General features: G+C 32.6%; 1 protein-coding gene across 1 annotated transcript in view; it reads left to right on the top strand.

Moving 5' to 3' along the window:
• Positions 1 to 248: 248 nt before the first annotated feature.
• LOC123670423 overlaps positions 249 to 16,030 on the top strand; it is a 28,573-nt gene continuing 12,791 nt past the window's right edge. Inside the window, exons 1-11 of the mRNA XM_045603919.1 lie at positions 249 to 525; positions 636 to 795; positions 2,078 to 2,294; positions 8,294 to 9,035; positions 9,579 to 9,773; positions 10,585 to 10,962; positions 12,234 to 12,420; positions 12,952 to 13,111; positions 14,058 to 14,214; positions 15,186 to 15,325; positions 15,780 to 15,901. Of these exons, the coding sequence (XP_045459875.1) occupies positions 326 to 525; positions 636 to 795; positions 2,078 to 2,294; positions 8,294 to 9,035; positions 9,579 to 9,773; positions 10,585 to 10,962; positions 12,234 to 12,420; positions 12,952 to 13,111; positions 14,058 to 14,214; positions 15,186 to 15,325; positions 15,780 to 15,901 (2,658 nt within the window). The 5' untranslated portion in view covers positions 249 to 325. The remainder of the gene's footprint in view (positions 526 to 635; positions 796 to 2,077; positions 2,295 to 8,293; positions 9,036 to 9,578; positions 9,774 to 10,584; positions 10,963 to 12,233; positions 12,421 to 12,951; positions 13,112 to 14,057; positions 14,215 to 15,185; positions 15,326 to 15,779; positions 15,902 to 16,030) is intronic.

Below are 16,030 nucleotides of genomic sequence, written 5' to 3' on the forward strand. Positions count from 1 at the left end.
GTCAAAAAAAAATTGAAATTAAAAAAAAAATTAAATAAATATATGCGTAATTAATAGTCATATATATTTTTTAATAGTTATTATTATATAGGTGCTGTAATTATTTTTCAAGCAGTTTTCAAGTAGGTACCAACTGTGATGTTGATTGTAAGATTTATGAAAAACTTATTTTGAAAGTTGGTAACTGAGCTCTTTGTCAATTTGACAGCAAAACCGTAATGTTTGAAATCAAAGCAACCCAAGCCACTTTCAGATTTGATCTTGTCGAGTCTACCGGTCTTCGGCATAATTAAATTTGATCTATTTCGAAATTCATATTGTGAATATGGATGAAACTGTTATATTTCCGTCACCTAACTGGTTCCAAGTTTCTGGATTAGCTGTTTCTAAAGATGGTTGGCTAATTTACGGCGGCCCTACGAAAAACTTATGCATTTTGAAACCCTTGGAGTCTAGTAAAGATGGCATTTTTGAAGAAAAGCAAGCTTATCATGCTTACATCATTAATAAAGCTCACAAAGAGAAGTAAGTTCTACTGATGTTGAAACTACCGTCTTTTGAAAGAAATATAAATATCTATAAAAATAAATACATGCGGGTAGATTGACTTGCGTCCATATTGATTTTTTCCCCAGGATTGTTAGCGTCGATATATCAAGAGATTGGCCCGAGAAGAAGTTAATATTAACCGGGGGCATTGAAGGTACTGTCAAGCAGTGGGATATTGATCAACGTGATAATTTAGGCAAAATTAAATGTACTCACAATCATACTGTACATGAAAATCAAAAAGAGGTAATGTATCATTTTTTATTACATTTACTTAACTAATATTGTAATTTATTCCTTTCATTTATATTCTTATTAGTATTCTAGTTAGTTATTAAAGTATTGTATAAATCTAAATATTTTTTTTTTTTAAATCTAAGTCAATTTTGTTCTTTTTATCTATATAAATAAGAATGAATGTTGCTAAGCAAATACCTCGAGAATAGCTTGACCAATAGGCGATTATTTTTTTTTGTATTGTCCTTAAGCAAGGAAGGTTTTATACAAAAAAAAATTACTGTTAACCTTTGACAAAACGAAGTCTACCCAGGCAGTTAGTATAATATACAGAAAAATCTTAATGAATTTTTCAATTTTTTTCTAACTACCTGTATTATTAAAAATAATTATTTTCTCCTCATAATTTTTTCTTAAATAAGTAATTTAATTAATCTTAACTTTGATTTTATAGAATTCTTATTACTATTTTTAGTTTTCCTTTGTTCACATTAAAAATTACTTTCTCTTTATTTAAATTTCTATATTAAAATCAAGCTTAACTATGAAATTATATTATATATTACTGTGTCGACAACTTCACCCTTGTAGAATTTAACAAAAAGTTATTGTTCAGTTCGCAGTTATGAAATAAATAAATTTCTAAAATAAAAGCAACCTTAGTTACTCCTTATTACATCAGCTATCTGCCAGTTCGGTCAAATTCAGCCCAGCCGTTTCAGTGATTTGCCTAACAATGAAACAGACAGTCAATAATTGTAAATAATGTTATTTGGGTTTATATAACAAACAGACACTCCAATTTTATTTATTTGTATATATTGTTGATCTACCTTCAGTTACAATAATCAATGTGTTGTTGTACTTCAATTATATTTGTGTATAACATATTTGGTTGGAATCATAATAGAATACCTAGTATTATCAACATTATCAAACCGTAACTTCTTAACACGCCCCATTCCACCCCACTAAACAAATCTAATAAGAAGGAGGGTCTCACTTTGACTGTAATTTTTTATATGGTACCTCAACTTTTTACTGGTTGTACCAATTATGACAATTCTTTTTTATTCAAAAGCTGGTGCTTATTATGTTGTCTCATTTAAGTTTGGGCGAGATATTAAGAGTACTTTTTAATTATTACGATTGACTATTTTTTCAACTACATTGACATTGTTCTAATTTTATTACTTGACAATTTAAATTAAACTATATCACAAAAATTATCTCTTTGTTTTTAGTTTTAAGCCTTTAATCAATAATAAAGCAAAATTCTTTATTCCTTCAGGAAGTAGTAGCAGTGGAGTATAGCAGCGAGCCATATGCAATAACAGTAGGGTTCTTCGGTAATATCGTAAAATGGGATTTAAATGCTAATATTACTAAGACTTATACCTACTTCCTTAAAAATTTCAAACCGACTTGCATGGCCTGCTCTCACCATATTCCATTACATGTGGCTGTTGGCACTAAACAAGGCGTTGTCTTTGTTTTGGATCTCAAAAGTAAGTATTTTGTATATTATATATCTCATTACATATGCTCATACATTATTTCTCTACTCACCTACATAATTATGTAAAAAAATATTTTACATAGGTAGGTATGGTATTTTATTATATCTACCCACACATATAAATTACTGAACGTAATTTATTGAATACCTAGATACACACACTGGCTCTTTATAGATTGCAAAAAATGAAGAAAAAGTTAATACATATTCTTTTTAACCGACTTAAAAAAAGGAGGAGGTTACTCAATTCGACCGTATATATTTTATTATTTTTTTTAATTTTATGTATGGGGATAACTTAGCCGTTTATAAACCGATTTTGATAATTATTTTTCTGTTGGAAAGGAGATATCCTAAGTGTGGTACCATGATAAGGAAACCAGGATCTGATGAGGGGACCCCAGAGAAATCGAGGAAACCCTTGAAAATCCGCATAACTTCTTACTGGGTGTACCGATTTTGATGATTTTTAATTTAATCGAAAGCCGATGTTTATCATGTGGTCACATTTAAATTCCATCGAGATCTGATTACAACTTTTGGAGTAATCTTTGATAATGTGTATTTACTTGACTATTTTTGTCTACCTTCATTGTATTACTTGTCACAATGTCGCTTGTCGCAATGTCAAACTGACTAAACCCACGGCAGTTTGTGTCTAATACTTTTATTAGGTACTTAATAAAGAAGGAAAAATTTACATTATTTGACGTGAATAGGGAAAAGTTTTTAGAAAATATATTAACATAATATCTGTTGTTTACGCGAATTTCACTCATTATAATGAAATAACTTTTTAACCGACTTCCAAAAAAGGAGGAGGTTCTCAATTCGACTGTATTTTTTTTTTTTTTTTTTTTTTTTTTTATGTATGTTACATCAGAACTTTTGCCCGTGTGGACCGATTTCGACAAATTTTGTTTTAATCGAAAGGTGGTGTGTGCCAATTGGTCCCATTTAAATTTATTTGAGATCTAACAACTACTTTTCGAGTTATATCTAATAATGTGTTTTTACTTGACGCTTTTTTCGTCGACCTACGTTGTATTATAATACAAAACTTTCTACTGGATATACCGATTTTGATAATTCTTTTTTTGTTGGAAAGGGGATATTCCTAGTTTGGTACCGTGATAAGGAAACTAGGATCTGATGATGGGATCCTAGAGGAATCGAGGGAAATTCTCGAAAATCCGTAATAACTTTTTACTGGGTGTACCAATTTCGATAATTTTTAATTTAATCGAAAGCTGATGTTTATCATGTGGTCACATATAAATTTTATCGAGATTTGATAACTACTTTTTGAGTAATCTTTAATAACGCGTAGTTGCTTGACTATTTTTTCGTCGATCTACGTTGTATTACTTGTCGATGTAATTGAAGTCGGTTTTTTTTTCGTTTGCGAGCAAACACAATTATTTGGATTTTATTGTTGTTTGCTACGCTTGATGTACTTGATGTATGATACTTTACAGCAACCACGATCACGGGGAGACTCCTCCATATTTATTATAATAAGATCTATCATCATTATCTTCTTTATCATAGATATTTTTAAATAAAAATATCGTTAGGAGTATTTTATAGACTTTTTAACTGACTTCAAAAGAAGAGGTTCAATTCCACTGTATATTTTTTATGTTGTTACCTAATAACTATTTACCAATTTTATGATTTTTTTTTAAACGAAAGCTGCTGCTTTTCGTGTAGTCCCATGTAAATTTGATTGAGATCTGATAAGTCTTTTCTTAGTTATCCCAAATAAAGCATATTTAATTGATTTTTTAACCAACTACCTACTTCGTATAACTTATTAATCTAATTGAAGTTAGGTTTTTTCGTTTGTGAGCAAACAATTTTTTTTTTTATAAAAATCACCTTCCTTTATATTAAACAGCTTATACAATGTTTAGGTACACTTAGGAATTATAAATTGTTTGTTGTAGGCAAATAATTTATGGTTTCACAAGAAATATTCATATAGCTTTTATTGTTAACTTGTAAAGCCTTTTTTGTTTTACATGCAATGCTAAAAAGAAATTTATATCAATCTCCAGCAGACTTTTTTTTTCTAAAATTTCTATGGCGAGGTCAGGACTTTGCAGAAGCCTTAATCTGATTACCCCTTCCATCTGCTTCTTTGCTAAGACACATATACATAGTTTTATATTGATTGACTACAATCAAAAGCATACTATGTTCTATTTCAGCGGTCGCCAACCTTTTATTAGGCAAGAGCTACAAGGTGGCAAAATAAACTAAAAGCTAGGGCCGTACGTGTGATATTAACCCTAGATTCTACCTGATACATAGGTGTAGACGTATAATTGATCATATCCCGTAGAAAAAATTAAAATGGTATTAAAATTGTTAAAACATACGGAATTTTTTTTTCGAACACGTAAAATTTACATTATGTTTATATATTTGGGCTTTATAGCTAGAAAAATAACCACTGAAAAACACACGAGCCGCAAGTAAGATGTCCGCGGGCCGCGTGTTGCCAAACGCTCCTTTATATGAAACCACCCTCACTGAAATTTAGTTTGAAAGGCAAAAGTAATTTATTACCTTATTAGTAAAGCTTTTTTTCATATTACCTACTATTTCTAAACTTCTAAATCTATTTGCACAGCTACTACCCTAGACTATGATCGACCTATCAAGCAAATTTTTTTCTTTAGAATGTTTAAAGAAAACATTTCTTTAAGCAAATAAAACTTTTATGTCAGTCAGTCGGTAGTTTTTAAATCTGTCCGTTCATGTTGGTTGCAAGGGGGTGCCCTTTTTCTTTTTTATAGTTTTAACATCTTCCTGAAATCATCTCTGTAATGTAGTCACGTGGTAGTAATAGTAGTAAATTTACACTTAGAAGAAGTGATAAAGAATATTTATAACTATCCTTTTTTGTAGCATATCAAGCTGATTGAACACTATTTGGCAATTTTCGTTAAGAAGAACATCCTTATAAAATTATACACATTTAACGTTATTTTATGTTAAATATAGAGATTCTTAACTATGGCTGTAATAATAATAATAGTTAGTCTATTGAAAAACTGATATTCACAAACTTATGCGAAATAAGACTTTAGAGAATAAATAAGACCAAGCCACGTCTTTCGTTTCGCGATAGCTGTTAGTGTATTAAATAATAACATATTAAAATTTGAAACGACCCGACCGGGTAGTTTTTTTTTGCCGCGCGCCAGGCAGAAAAAAGTTCTCGAAAATAAAATATTTCCTTTTACTACAACTCAGGTAAAGAAACCGAAGCAGATGCGTTCCGCCGAACAATAGAATCACTGCCGACCGGCCCACGAGAGAGCCACCATTTTAATAATAATAATAATAATAATAATAAATCACTATTGCAACTAAAGATAGCATGCATAGCAACCCTTTTAAATAGGTTTTAAAACCTTTTATACATTTTAAATAGGTTTTACAACTTGAAATACTGATAAAAATGTCTCTCTTCTGCAGAAAACTGAAGAATTGACCATTGTTCTGCATATTTTGTCTCAAACAATTGTATTATTTACCCATATCCACATATATAAAAAAATATACTTGCTTATAAGTAGATAAATTATTACACATTAACATTTAAACAAATTTTTGTATACCCAAATATAAATAAAGAGACTGGTCCACAAGTTTAAAGTCGCTCAACGTGCAATGGAACCGTCTATGCTTGGGGTTTCTATCAAAAATAGGATTAGAAATGAGACTTTCCGAGAGAGAACGAAAGTAACCGACATAGCTCACAGAATTAGCAAGTTGAATCGGCAGTGGGCTGGTCACCCGTGTCGCAGAACCGATTTCCCTTAGAGTAGACGTTCTCTGCCGGCCTAGCATGCATACAACGAGATATCTCTTGACGAGAGAGAGAGATAATGTCTACATCGAGTATTTTCTCGATTACCCTAACATGCGCACTACGAGAGACAAAATTCTCTTCCGAAGACTTCGCCTTGTCGAGTAGAGAAACATTATCAACCATAATCACAACTGAATATCATTCTTATTTCTTATGTCGTAAAGTTGAATTTACAAGGTTATTGACCAATCGTGCCAAACCGGGATGAGCCAACGTTTGTATAATTTCAAACGAGTGACACATGTTTTATTTAACAATGTTCTCGGCCTTTTGGCTAAGATAAAAAGTGTATATCTAATTTAAAAAATCTAATATGGAAAATAAAACGGCGTAAGTAAATGAATTTAATTATATATGTAAAACAATATGCTCGTGTTGTGCTTTATATCTTGTCGCACATTAGATAATTGTAATTCTATCACGCATTGTTTTTTTTTTTTTTTTTTAATTTTTAAAATTTTTTGAATTTTTGAATTTTTTTTTTGATTATTGATTTTACTTTTATTCTATTTAATTTTATTTTTAGTTATTGATTTTTTTTAATATAATTTTGTTTTGTTTTTTATTCTGAATGTTGTCTTGTCTTATTGTACTAACCCAATATGGACTTATACTTTGGTCTGAAATAAAGTATTATTATTATTATTATTTAGAATAAGAAGCAACAGGGCGCAAATACGTTTTTTGTGTCATTATATGGCACACTTCACTCGACTTTTCGCATTTCCCGCTCTTCGTATACCGAAATTATATAATTATAATAGGGAAACGCCATGGTATACAAAAAATAGGCACCCGGTTTTATTTATTTTTTATTTATCGTCTTTCTCGTCGATAATATTGAAGACGAGAAGTTTCTCTTCCTAAAACGATAAAATTCGACAAAATTACGATGTCATGTTAGCTTCCGTAGAGATAAATATCACAGATTACTAAAATTTAATGATTATCTCTTCTTGACGTAACGAGAAGAGTATCGCGTGCACGCATGTTAGCTACTGTAGACATAGAGAGATAATACGAGAAAAGGGGTAGACAAAATTTTGTCGTGGCGCGCATGCTAGGCCTGCTGGAGTGGAGGCTGCGTCCTGGCAAACGCAGTTTGGGACGTCCGCCGGCCCGCTGCACCTACGATTTACGTAAGATTGCCGGTGTAGGCTGGATGAGGATTGCGAAAAACTGGCATTTCTGGCGCGAACTTCGGTAGGTTTTTGTCCAGCAGTGGACTGCTATAGGCTGAACTGACTGACTGACTTATATATAGCTACAGATAGGTTCGATTCTGCTCGGTGCCAATATTTATATTTGTGTAAATTTTCTTCTGGTTTGCTCATTATATGTCCCAGTAGGTAATCAGAGTGCATACAAAGCGTACAGTGTAAATTTTTATCATAGATAGTTATTGTTACTAATGGTAGGGAAAACCATTAAACCTGTAGTGAAGTAGAGATTGTGGATTACGCTCCCGTATAAAGTATATGATATGAAAGCCTTTGCCCTTCTGTGTGTATGTAAATGATCAATATACCCACTTGTATTCATTATTATATACATATACATATTTATTCCATGCACCCCTATTTATAAAAAATATGTCATTTACATAAATAAATTGTCATGTCATATAAAATATTTATAAACGCACACAAAAATGATATCATATATGGGTAAATGATATTATGAGGCCTTATTAACAGTTTTCATTTGACTAGTAGATACGATAGTCTCAATAAAATGTTAGCTCTATAAATGTATATCTTCATAATCTGTTTATAAAAATTAAATAAAAAACACTATTCTAATTACCATTATTTTTTTGTTCAATAATAATTAATTTACTGAGTCTACTAAGTCTGTGTTAAATTTCTTTTATTTAATTTTTTTGTTGTAACACAATAATGAGAATATTGTTTAGAAAATATAGTATATTTAATTAATTTTTACATAAAAAATTAAATACATTTTTTATGAAGTATTTTTTTTTACATTTATTATATAAGTTTTAGCTGAATTTTTTAACACTTTTATTGAATGAATAAAATTAAAAAGTTATCAATTATGTCCATACGAGATTTGTAATAAATGTAATTGCATATTTTTAGATCAAGGAAAAATTTTATATAAGATTAGAGGTCAAGATGATGAGATATTGAATTTATCATGGTGTCCGCAGTACGAAGTGACCCTTAGAAAATCACTCATTAACTCTGTAAAGAAATCTAAAAATTCAGAAAAGTCGGGCGATGATGGAAAAGACGAAGCTGCTATAAATTTACACCGTTCCGCTATTACTAAATCTTTACCAGAAGATAGTTTTTGTGATGTTCAAGAAGATGATTTGTTTGATATGTACAAGGATCACCAAGATAACGAGTTTGGTCACAAAAAGTTTGAACCGAAAGATATTGTAGTTAAAGTTAAAAAGGAAGAGCAAAAAGGCGAATACTTAGAAGATTGCTCAAAGTTAAAAGATAAAATGAACAAAAATAAAAAGGAATTCGACACATCAATGGCTAGTCTTGTCGATGCTTTTGACAAAACATCAATTCAGAAAATAAATGGCGACAATCAGAAAGTAGTAAAAGAAAATACTACTACTACTGCTACTACTACTACTGCTGCCACTACTACTACTACTACGGCTGACGGTACTATTCTGGCTCCTCTTAGTACTCCTCCTTCTACTCCTCCTACTAATACTACTCCTCCTAAACCAGCCACAACAACAACTACTACTATTACTACTATTACTACTGAGGCGCTTGATGATGAGGAGACAAAAATTATAGGCGATTACATTCTACATACACATAGACATCTTTTAGCATCAATTGGAAAGTATGGGTAAGTGTTAAATAAATATTTGGTTCATTCAACAGGATAACCATGATTATAGTTTACCTGCATTTATATACTTCATGTTTTTATCAAAACACGCGACGAATCGCCTGCAACGGAGAGCACGTTAAGCCGTCGGTCCCGGTTGTCATCGTGTACACCTGATAGCGGTTGTACTCATAATAAGGAGCAGCGTGGTGAATTGAGCTCGACCATTCTACATGGGGAAAGAAGCCTATGCCCAGCAGAGGGATATTACAGGCTGAAGCGATTTTACATTAAAATAAATACGCACACACACACAACCACACACAATTCTAGAGAATGACTTGTTACGGGGAGCACCTGATTATTAAGTAAAGAAATTTTGAAAAATGTTCAAGATACATTTAATTTCTTCTAACCCATTTTTTGAAAATATACATAAACAAAAGTTGTGCTTAACATACACATACTGTCGATTATTCATAAGGTGCCTTTTAATGCCTGTGATTCAGGCAATGGCCTACTGATATACAAATTTATAGTTAGTGTTTTCTCTCTTTTCAGCGCTGTCAGGATTTGGTCGAAAACTGGTAAACTGATCGCAAGCTGTACCATTCCAATATCAAATAATAAAATTGTAATAAAAAATAAAAGAGGAATGCAAAGTTGTAATAGTATTTTGTGGTATAAGCCTGAAGTTCTTCTTATGACTGATACATCGAGCCAGCTACTTCAGTCCAATCCACTAGAAATTGATTGGTAATACTTTAATATTTTTATATTTGGCCAATAAAGTATTCAATTTTGTTTAAAATCAGCTGTCACACTCGTCAAACTTTAATGAATAACAACTATATACAAATTTGGATTCTCAAGGGAAACTTTATATAATATATTTGCTTTAAGAAAATAGTTGTTCATCATTTACACTTGCCTTAACTATGGCGTTGAATTAATTACATCGTAGTAAATTGAAACGCCTTTTTCAAATTGACCAGTTGGAGTAAACCGTTTGGATATTTATTTCTCTCAAGGGAAACTTATCGAAATTTGAGAAAAAATTTTTAGCATTCCAGATTGCTTAGATTTATATTATATCTTAGTTTCATTTAAAGTGCTGGCATAATGTGTGGCCATAATAAAGACAAAGAGACATACACAGTCACGCTGACAAATGTAATATTAAATATATTTATAGCTTTAATGAAAAAAAGTTCCTATTTATTTCCTAACCTAGTGTCTCCATTTTTTCAAAATCCTCCCTGTACCACATGTGACAGTTTGATTATAAGTATAGTTAATATTATGTTAAAATATAAAACAACAAATACTGTGTTGTGTTGCTGTGGTGAGTAAGGTGGCCAGAGCTCCTGGGGCGGGTCGTAGGTAGGGTCGGCGACGCTCTTGCGAAGCTTCTGGTGCTGCAGGCGTCTAATAGTCTACGGTAATCTTTTACTATCAAGCGCACTGTGCGATTATTTGACACTTGGTGTTAAATTTTATAATAGATTCCTTGCGTAAGCTCTTCTTTTTCGTATTAAAACTTAAAAGCATAATTATTTTTTTCCAGCAAAAATAATATTGAATATAATTTGGTTCATAATTATCACAAACGCGGCTTATACGGTATATATACAAATGCACCGCGTGTGCAATCTGATGGTAAGTCGATAGCCAAATCTGATAAATCGACTGACCAATCTGACGTTTCATCAAATGAGTCTAGCGAAATGTTGCAAGACGTCAACTTGATCGCCAAATCTGACGATAAGTCGATGGATAAGTCTAATGATAATGTGTTGGATAAGTCTGACTGGAAAATTTGGACTGTTGCGCAAGATCGAAACATAATATGCTATTCTATGGAAAAAAAGGAAAAAATTGCTGCATACAATACATGCGGAGGATTTATTTACTCTATGCATCTTTGTCCATATGATGCTAAACGGTAAATATACTGGATTTTTTTTGATAAACCTATACTATGAATATAATAATTATTTGAATTCGATTTATCGGGATTTATACCATGTACCTTTTTATCTTTGAGCCTCCGATATTTCGGCGCAGTTGCATGCGCCATGGTCACGGAAGAACTGTTTGGTGTTTGCGGGTAGATGTTATGGGCAGACATATCGGTCTACCCTCCGTCTCAGTCTTCTATTACGCTCGATACCGGTACCATTGTCTGCAAACCCACTACTCACTCGAACCTGTTCTCGACACACGACACTCACTGTATCCATTTGTGAAACGGCACTTTTACGTTTTCCGTCCTTTTACGTTTTCCGTTTCCCGACACAAACGAACCACTGGACTCCAGACACTCGACAGTTTAAACCCATCCTCATGATTGAAATTTTTGTGTTTGGTAATTTCAATCGCTTCCCTGACCATTCTCGGTATGTAGTGGCGTTCTGTAGAGATAATCTGAGGATTATGCAACTCGATCCAGATAAAAAGGTACATGGTATAAATCCCGATAAATCGAATTCAAATAATGTTAACCATGGAAATTTAAAACAATATAATAATTATGTTCGTTATAAAAAGAAAAACGAAAGACGACGAAGAGAAAAATGTTAACGTTGTCAAATTCAATTACCGCATTATTAGGTATAACCGAAAAACTACTCGTTAGATCCAGTAAAGGGTTGAGGGTAAGATTGTCAACGCGTTGGCTTTTTACGTTCCAAGGTAGTAGTGGAACGGTGTTATCCCATAGTCGCCTCTTACGATACCCATAGGAAGAGAGGGGGTGGCTATATTCTTTGATTTTTTTTCGCCGATGAGGCCGGCGGGAGTGTGGGACTCCTGGTCAACCCAGACTACCCAGACTACCCAGACAAACCCAGCGGTGCCGTCATCGCCATGGCGGGGTGCCATGGGATCGCTTTCGAACGCTACCGCGACGTCCCGACGGTTGGCCCGCCATGTGCAGGCCGCCTTTGTTTATAGAGTGCCCACGGGCACTGTGAGCGCTATCACCCCGGTGACGAGCGGGAGCAATAGTGGTGCCCTTCTCCCACTCTATAGCGAAGGGTGAAGGAGCGCATAACGGCGTCTCCTTCCCCCCGGTCATCTCCTGCGGATAACTGCTTATGATTTCATGAGCTGTACGCATGTTTGCTGACATAGTTGTATGAGAAAAAATCCAAATAAAGGCAATTTTACTGATGATTAATAAAACTAAAATATAATGGTACTTTTTGTTTCTAGGTTAGCAATAAGTGTAGGCGACGGTGCAATACGTGTTTGGGATGCACAAATTTCCGATAAAGACGGCTCAAAATATTTAATTGGCAGTACTATGTATTTTTGGCAAAATGTCCAAGGAAAAGTCTTGACAGTGGCATGGCATCCAACTAAGGAAAACTTACTTGCATTCGCCACTGCTGAGTCTAGGGTAATTTGATATTATATTAACATAAATCTAATGTTTTTTACCTTCATAACTCATGTAAAGAGATTAGTCCATGACTATGCTAGATTCCAGTAGTGCGAAACATTTTACAATACATTAGATGACATCCATCTAGTCTTTTTTGTTTAAATTATAGTATTAACGTAACAAAGAAAATCTTAAATCTAAATGACGAATTAACTGATGATTGCAATTAATTAATTAGACATTTGAAATTAGTTATATTTCCACTGTTTTTTAAAAACCTTTATGTTAACTAAATATTATTCTTTGATCTAACTAACTGTAAATTATAATTATAGTCTAGACAATAATATCATAACTTTTGCTTGTTTTAAAAATTAAATTGAGACTGTTATCTCTCTATATCTATTGAACTGATTAATCGCCTTCATATATATTCCACTCTACGTGAAATTAGCGGAATCTAACGTGGTTCACTGTCGCAATTTAAAAACCATTAAATAAATCAATGAATAAAGAAATATAATAAAACCCATTAAATATTTCCAGATCGGTATAATAGATGCGAGTAAGACAGAACGTGCCGCAAAGAACTTACAGCTAGTTCTAAGTGGTGGTATTTACGCTATCAGTTGGGGAGAAGATTTCAATTTATACGCTGTTGCTGGAGGAACTATGGTCATGTATAACACAACTAAACCCGAAGGAGGTAACCAATCTTCATCTAATCTTCTCGTGTCAGTGTTAGAGGCCAAACTCCTCCGAAACTGCTTGACCGATTCTTCATCATCATCTTCCTGCCCTTATCCCACTTATGTAGGGTCGGCACAACATGTTTTTCTCTTCCATTCCTCTCTATTATTCGTCACTTCAGTGCTTACTCCTTTCTTTCTCATATCCTCACTCACACAATCCATCCATCGCTTTTTCGGTCTGCCGATCGCTCTTCGTCCTTCGACATTCATCCCTAACATTCTTTTACCGACATAGCGGTCATCCCTCCTCATTACATTGCTTGACCGATTCTTATGAACATTTTTGTGCATATTTGGTAGGTCATAGAATTGGTAGTAAACTTCTTTAATTCCCTAGGCTATAAAGGTGGCCCAAACCAAAACATTTTTCTTTGTTTTTTTGCAACATTTTTTCTTTATTTTAATATAATTTGGCATTGGAAAATACATACAACCCTAATTTCTCACCTTTCTACTAACCCCTTTTTTTAATAGCGTTTTGCGGTAAAACAACGTTTGCCGAGTCAGCTAGTGTCTATTATACAAATCTTTATCTATCTTGCTTTCTGCAGAATCTACATTCCAAATCGGTGATAGCTTCATTTTTAATTTTCCGTTTAATCGACCGTTCGCTTCTTCAATTCGGCTCGTCATGGACCATATGTTCTTTAGTTTAAGGTTCAATTTCGTATAGCAGAACGGTTTGTTTATTTGACGAATAAAAGACGTGTTCACAACTTGATAATTTATCGTAGACTGACTTTAAACATTTACCTCAAATAGTGTTGGACATTTATAAGATAAAATAACTAAATTTTTTCTTTATCAAGCCAATTCTAGCCAAGACCTTAAGTAATGCTAAAAATATATTCATAAAAATAGTGTGAGATAATTTAATTACCTAAAACCTCTTACTTTCAGATCCAAAACCAGTAATCGTAGAGTTTGAAAATAAGCAATGGGAGCTTAGTGCTGTTACCTGGTATCCTGCCGGTTTATTATGTGGGAGCAACAACGGTGCTGTGGCAATTTTAAATCCAGAAACCCACGAGCTTTTGTCTGCTATCTTTGTTTATAAGTAATTATTTATTTTATTTTTGAAACAAACAGTAAAATAACACAAAAATTGTGTTTGCTCACTTTTAGGCATTTATCAAAAGTACTCGTCAGATCTCGATAAAATTTAAAAGAATAAATAATAATAAAAAATAAGTCGACATAAACACCAGCTTTAAGCTGCACACAGCTTTCAATTATCAAAATGTTTCCACCCAGTATAAAGTTATGAGGTAAAACATAAAAAAGTTATTGTATAAACCAGTCAAGTTTCCACTAACGATTAATATACCCAAGAAGTAAAAAATTAAAACTTAGATAACAACATTTTAAATGAGACTTTAAACCATTAATTACAAATTTAAAACTTTGCACTATAATATTTGTATTGTTACACTCCATCATATCATACTATCAGAAAGTCGGTCAAGGTGACTGTTTGGACTACGAGTAAAATGAATGAGAAATTCCACAGAAACTAAATCAGTTAGGGACCTAGACCAGTAATTTGTAGCTTTTTGGTAGTTATGCCAAACAATTTATGTAGCTAAAATAACCTAATAATTAAAAACGAACTGAGGTAGGGCACAGCAGGAAATTTTCTGTTCAAAATATGGAGCAGCCCGACTGTGGTAGTATTTAGACCGTACAGAAGATCACAGCTAAATAACACTGTTTTCAAGAAGTGTTTTGTTCCTGTTGGTGAGTAAGGTGACCAGAGCTGCTGGGGGGAACTGGAGATGAGGACAGCAACGCGCGTACGGTAATCGCTTACCATCAAGTGAGCCGTACGCTTGTTGATCTAATATATATATTATTATAAAAATAATTGTAAAACATAAATATTGTAGGTATATGTCGCTACAAAACTATGTGAAAATAAAACTTTATCGCAGTTACGAACTAGAATCAATTTCAGTTGTTTAGGATTAAAAGTAAAGATCATTGAAAAAATAAAAAAAAATAATATTATTAATATTCTTTTTTTTGTAGTAAAATGATACATTGTATGGATTGGCATCCACAGCATGTAACTGAATCTAATGAAGAATCTCAGTACAAGAATTTGATAGCCGTCTCATCATTAGATAAACAGTCTGTAGTTACTATACTGGAATACACCGATAAAGGAGGTATGCAAAGTATTTAAATATATATATGTATATGTATATCTTAATAATTTTCCCTATCAAAATAATTTGGACTGAGCCAGCTAATGTTTTTGTAATAAATAATTCTTTATATGCACAAGTCCAGTGCTGGTTGCAAATCTCTGTTGATACTCTGAAATAACCAAAGCCAAATACAATACACAAATACTTTGCCCAACTTAACATAATCGCATTAAGTATACATATTTGTCTAGATTTACCTAGGTTTTTTTTTATTGCTCGAGAAATGTTTTATTAAAGAAGTTATATAATACGGGCTATATAAGATCATGTTTTAACTCAAAATTATAGTCTTATAATTTGAAAGATATTCATAAATTGTGGGAAAAACTGCCCAATATCTATTGTATTTTTACCTTTATTTACATTTTACAGTCTAGTATATGAAGTATAATTATATTTATGTCATTTTTAGATGGTTTAAAACTAAATCTATACAAAACTCTAAGTGGTCATGCAGAACCAGCCTGTCAGTTGGCATGGAATCCACACAAAGAGGGAATACTTCTTACCACGTCATATGATAAAACAGTGCGAGTAAGTTATACAGATTTAAAATAATATTTAATCATATAAAGATTAAACTGTAGCAATTAATAGATTTTGTTTTTTATGTTTCCATGACTTAGTAGCTACTTACTTAAAAATGTATATTTTTTGCTATTC

The sequence above is a fragment of the Melitaea cinxia genome, chromosome 4, assembly GCF_905220565.1.
Source record: "Melitaea cinxia chromosome 4, ilMelCinx1.1, whole genome shotgun sequence".
In the NCBI taxonomy this organism is placed as follows: Eukaryota; Metazoa; Arthropoda; class Insecta; order Lepidoptera; family Nymphalidae; genus Melitaea; species Melitaea cinxia.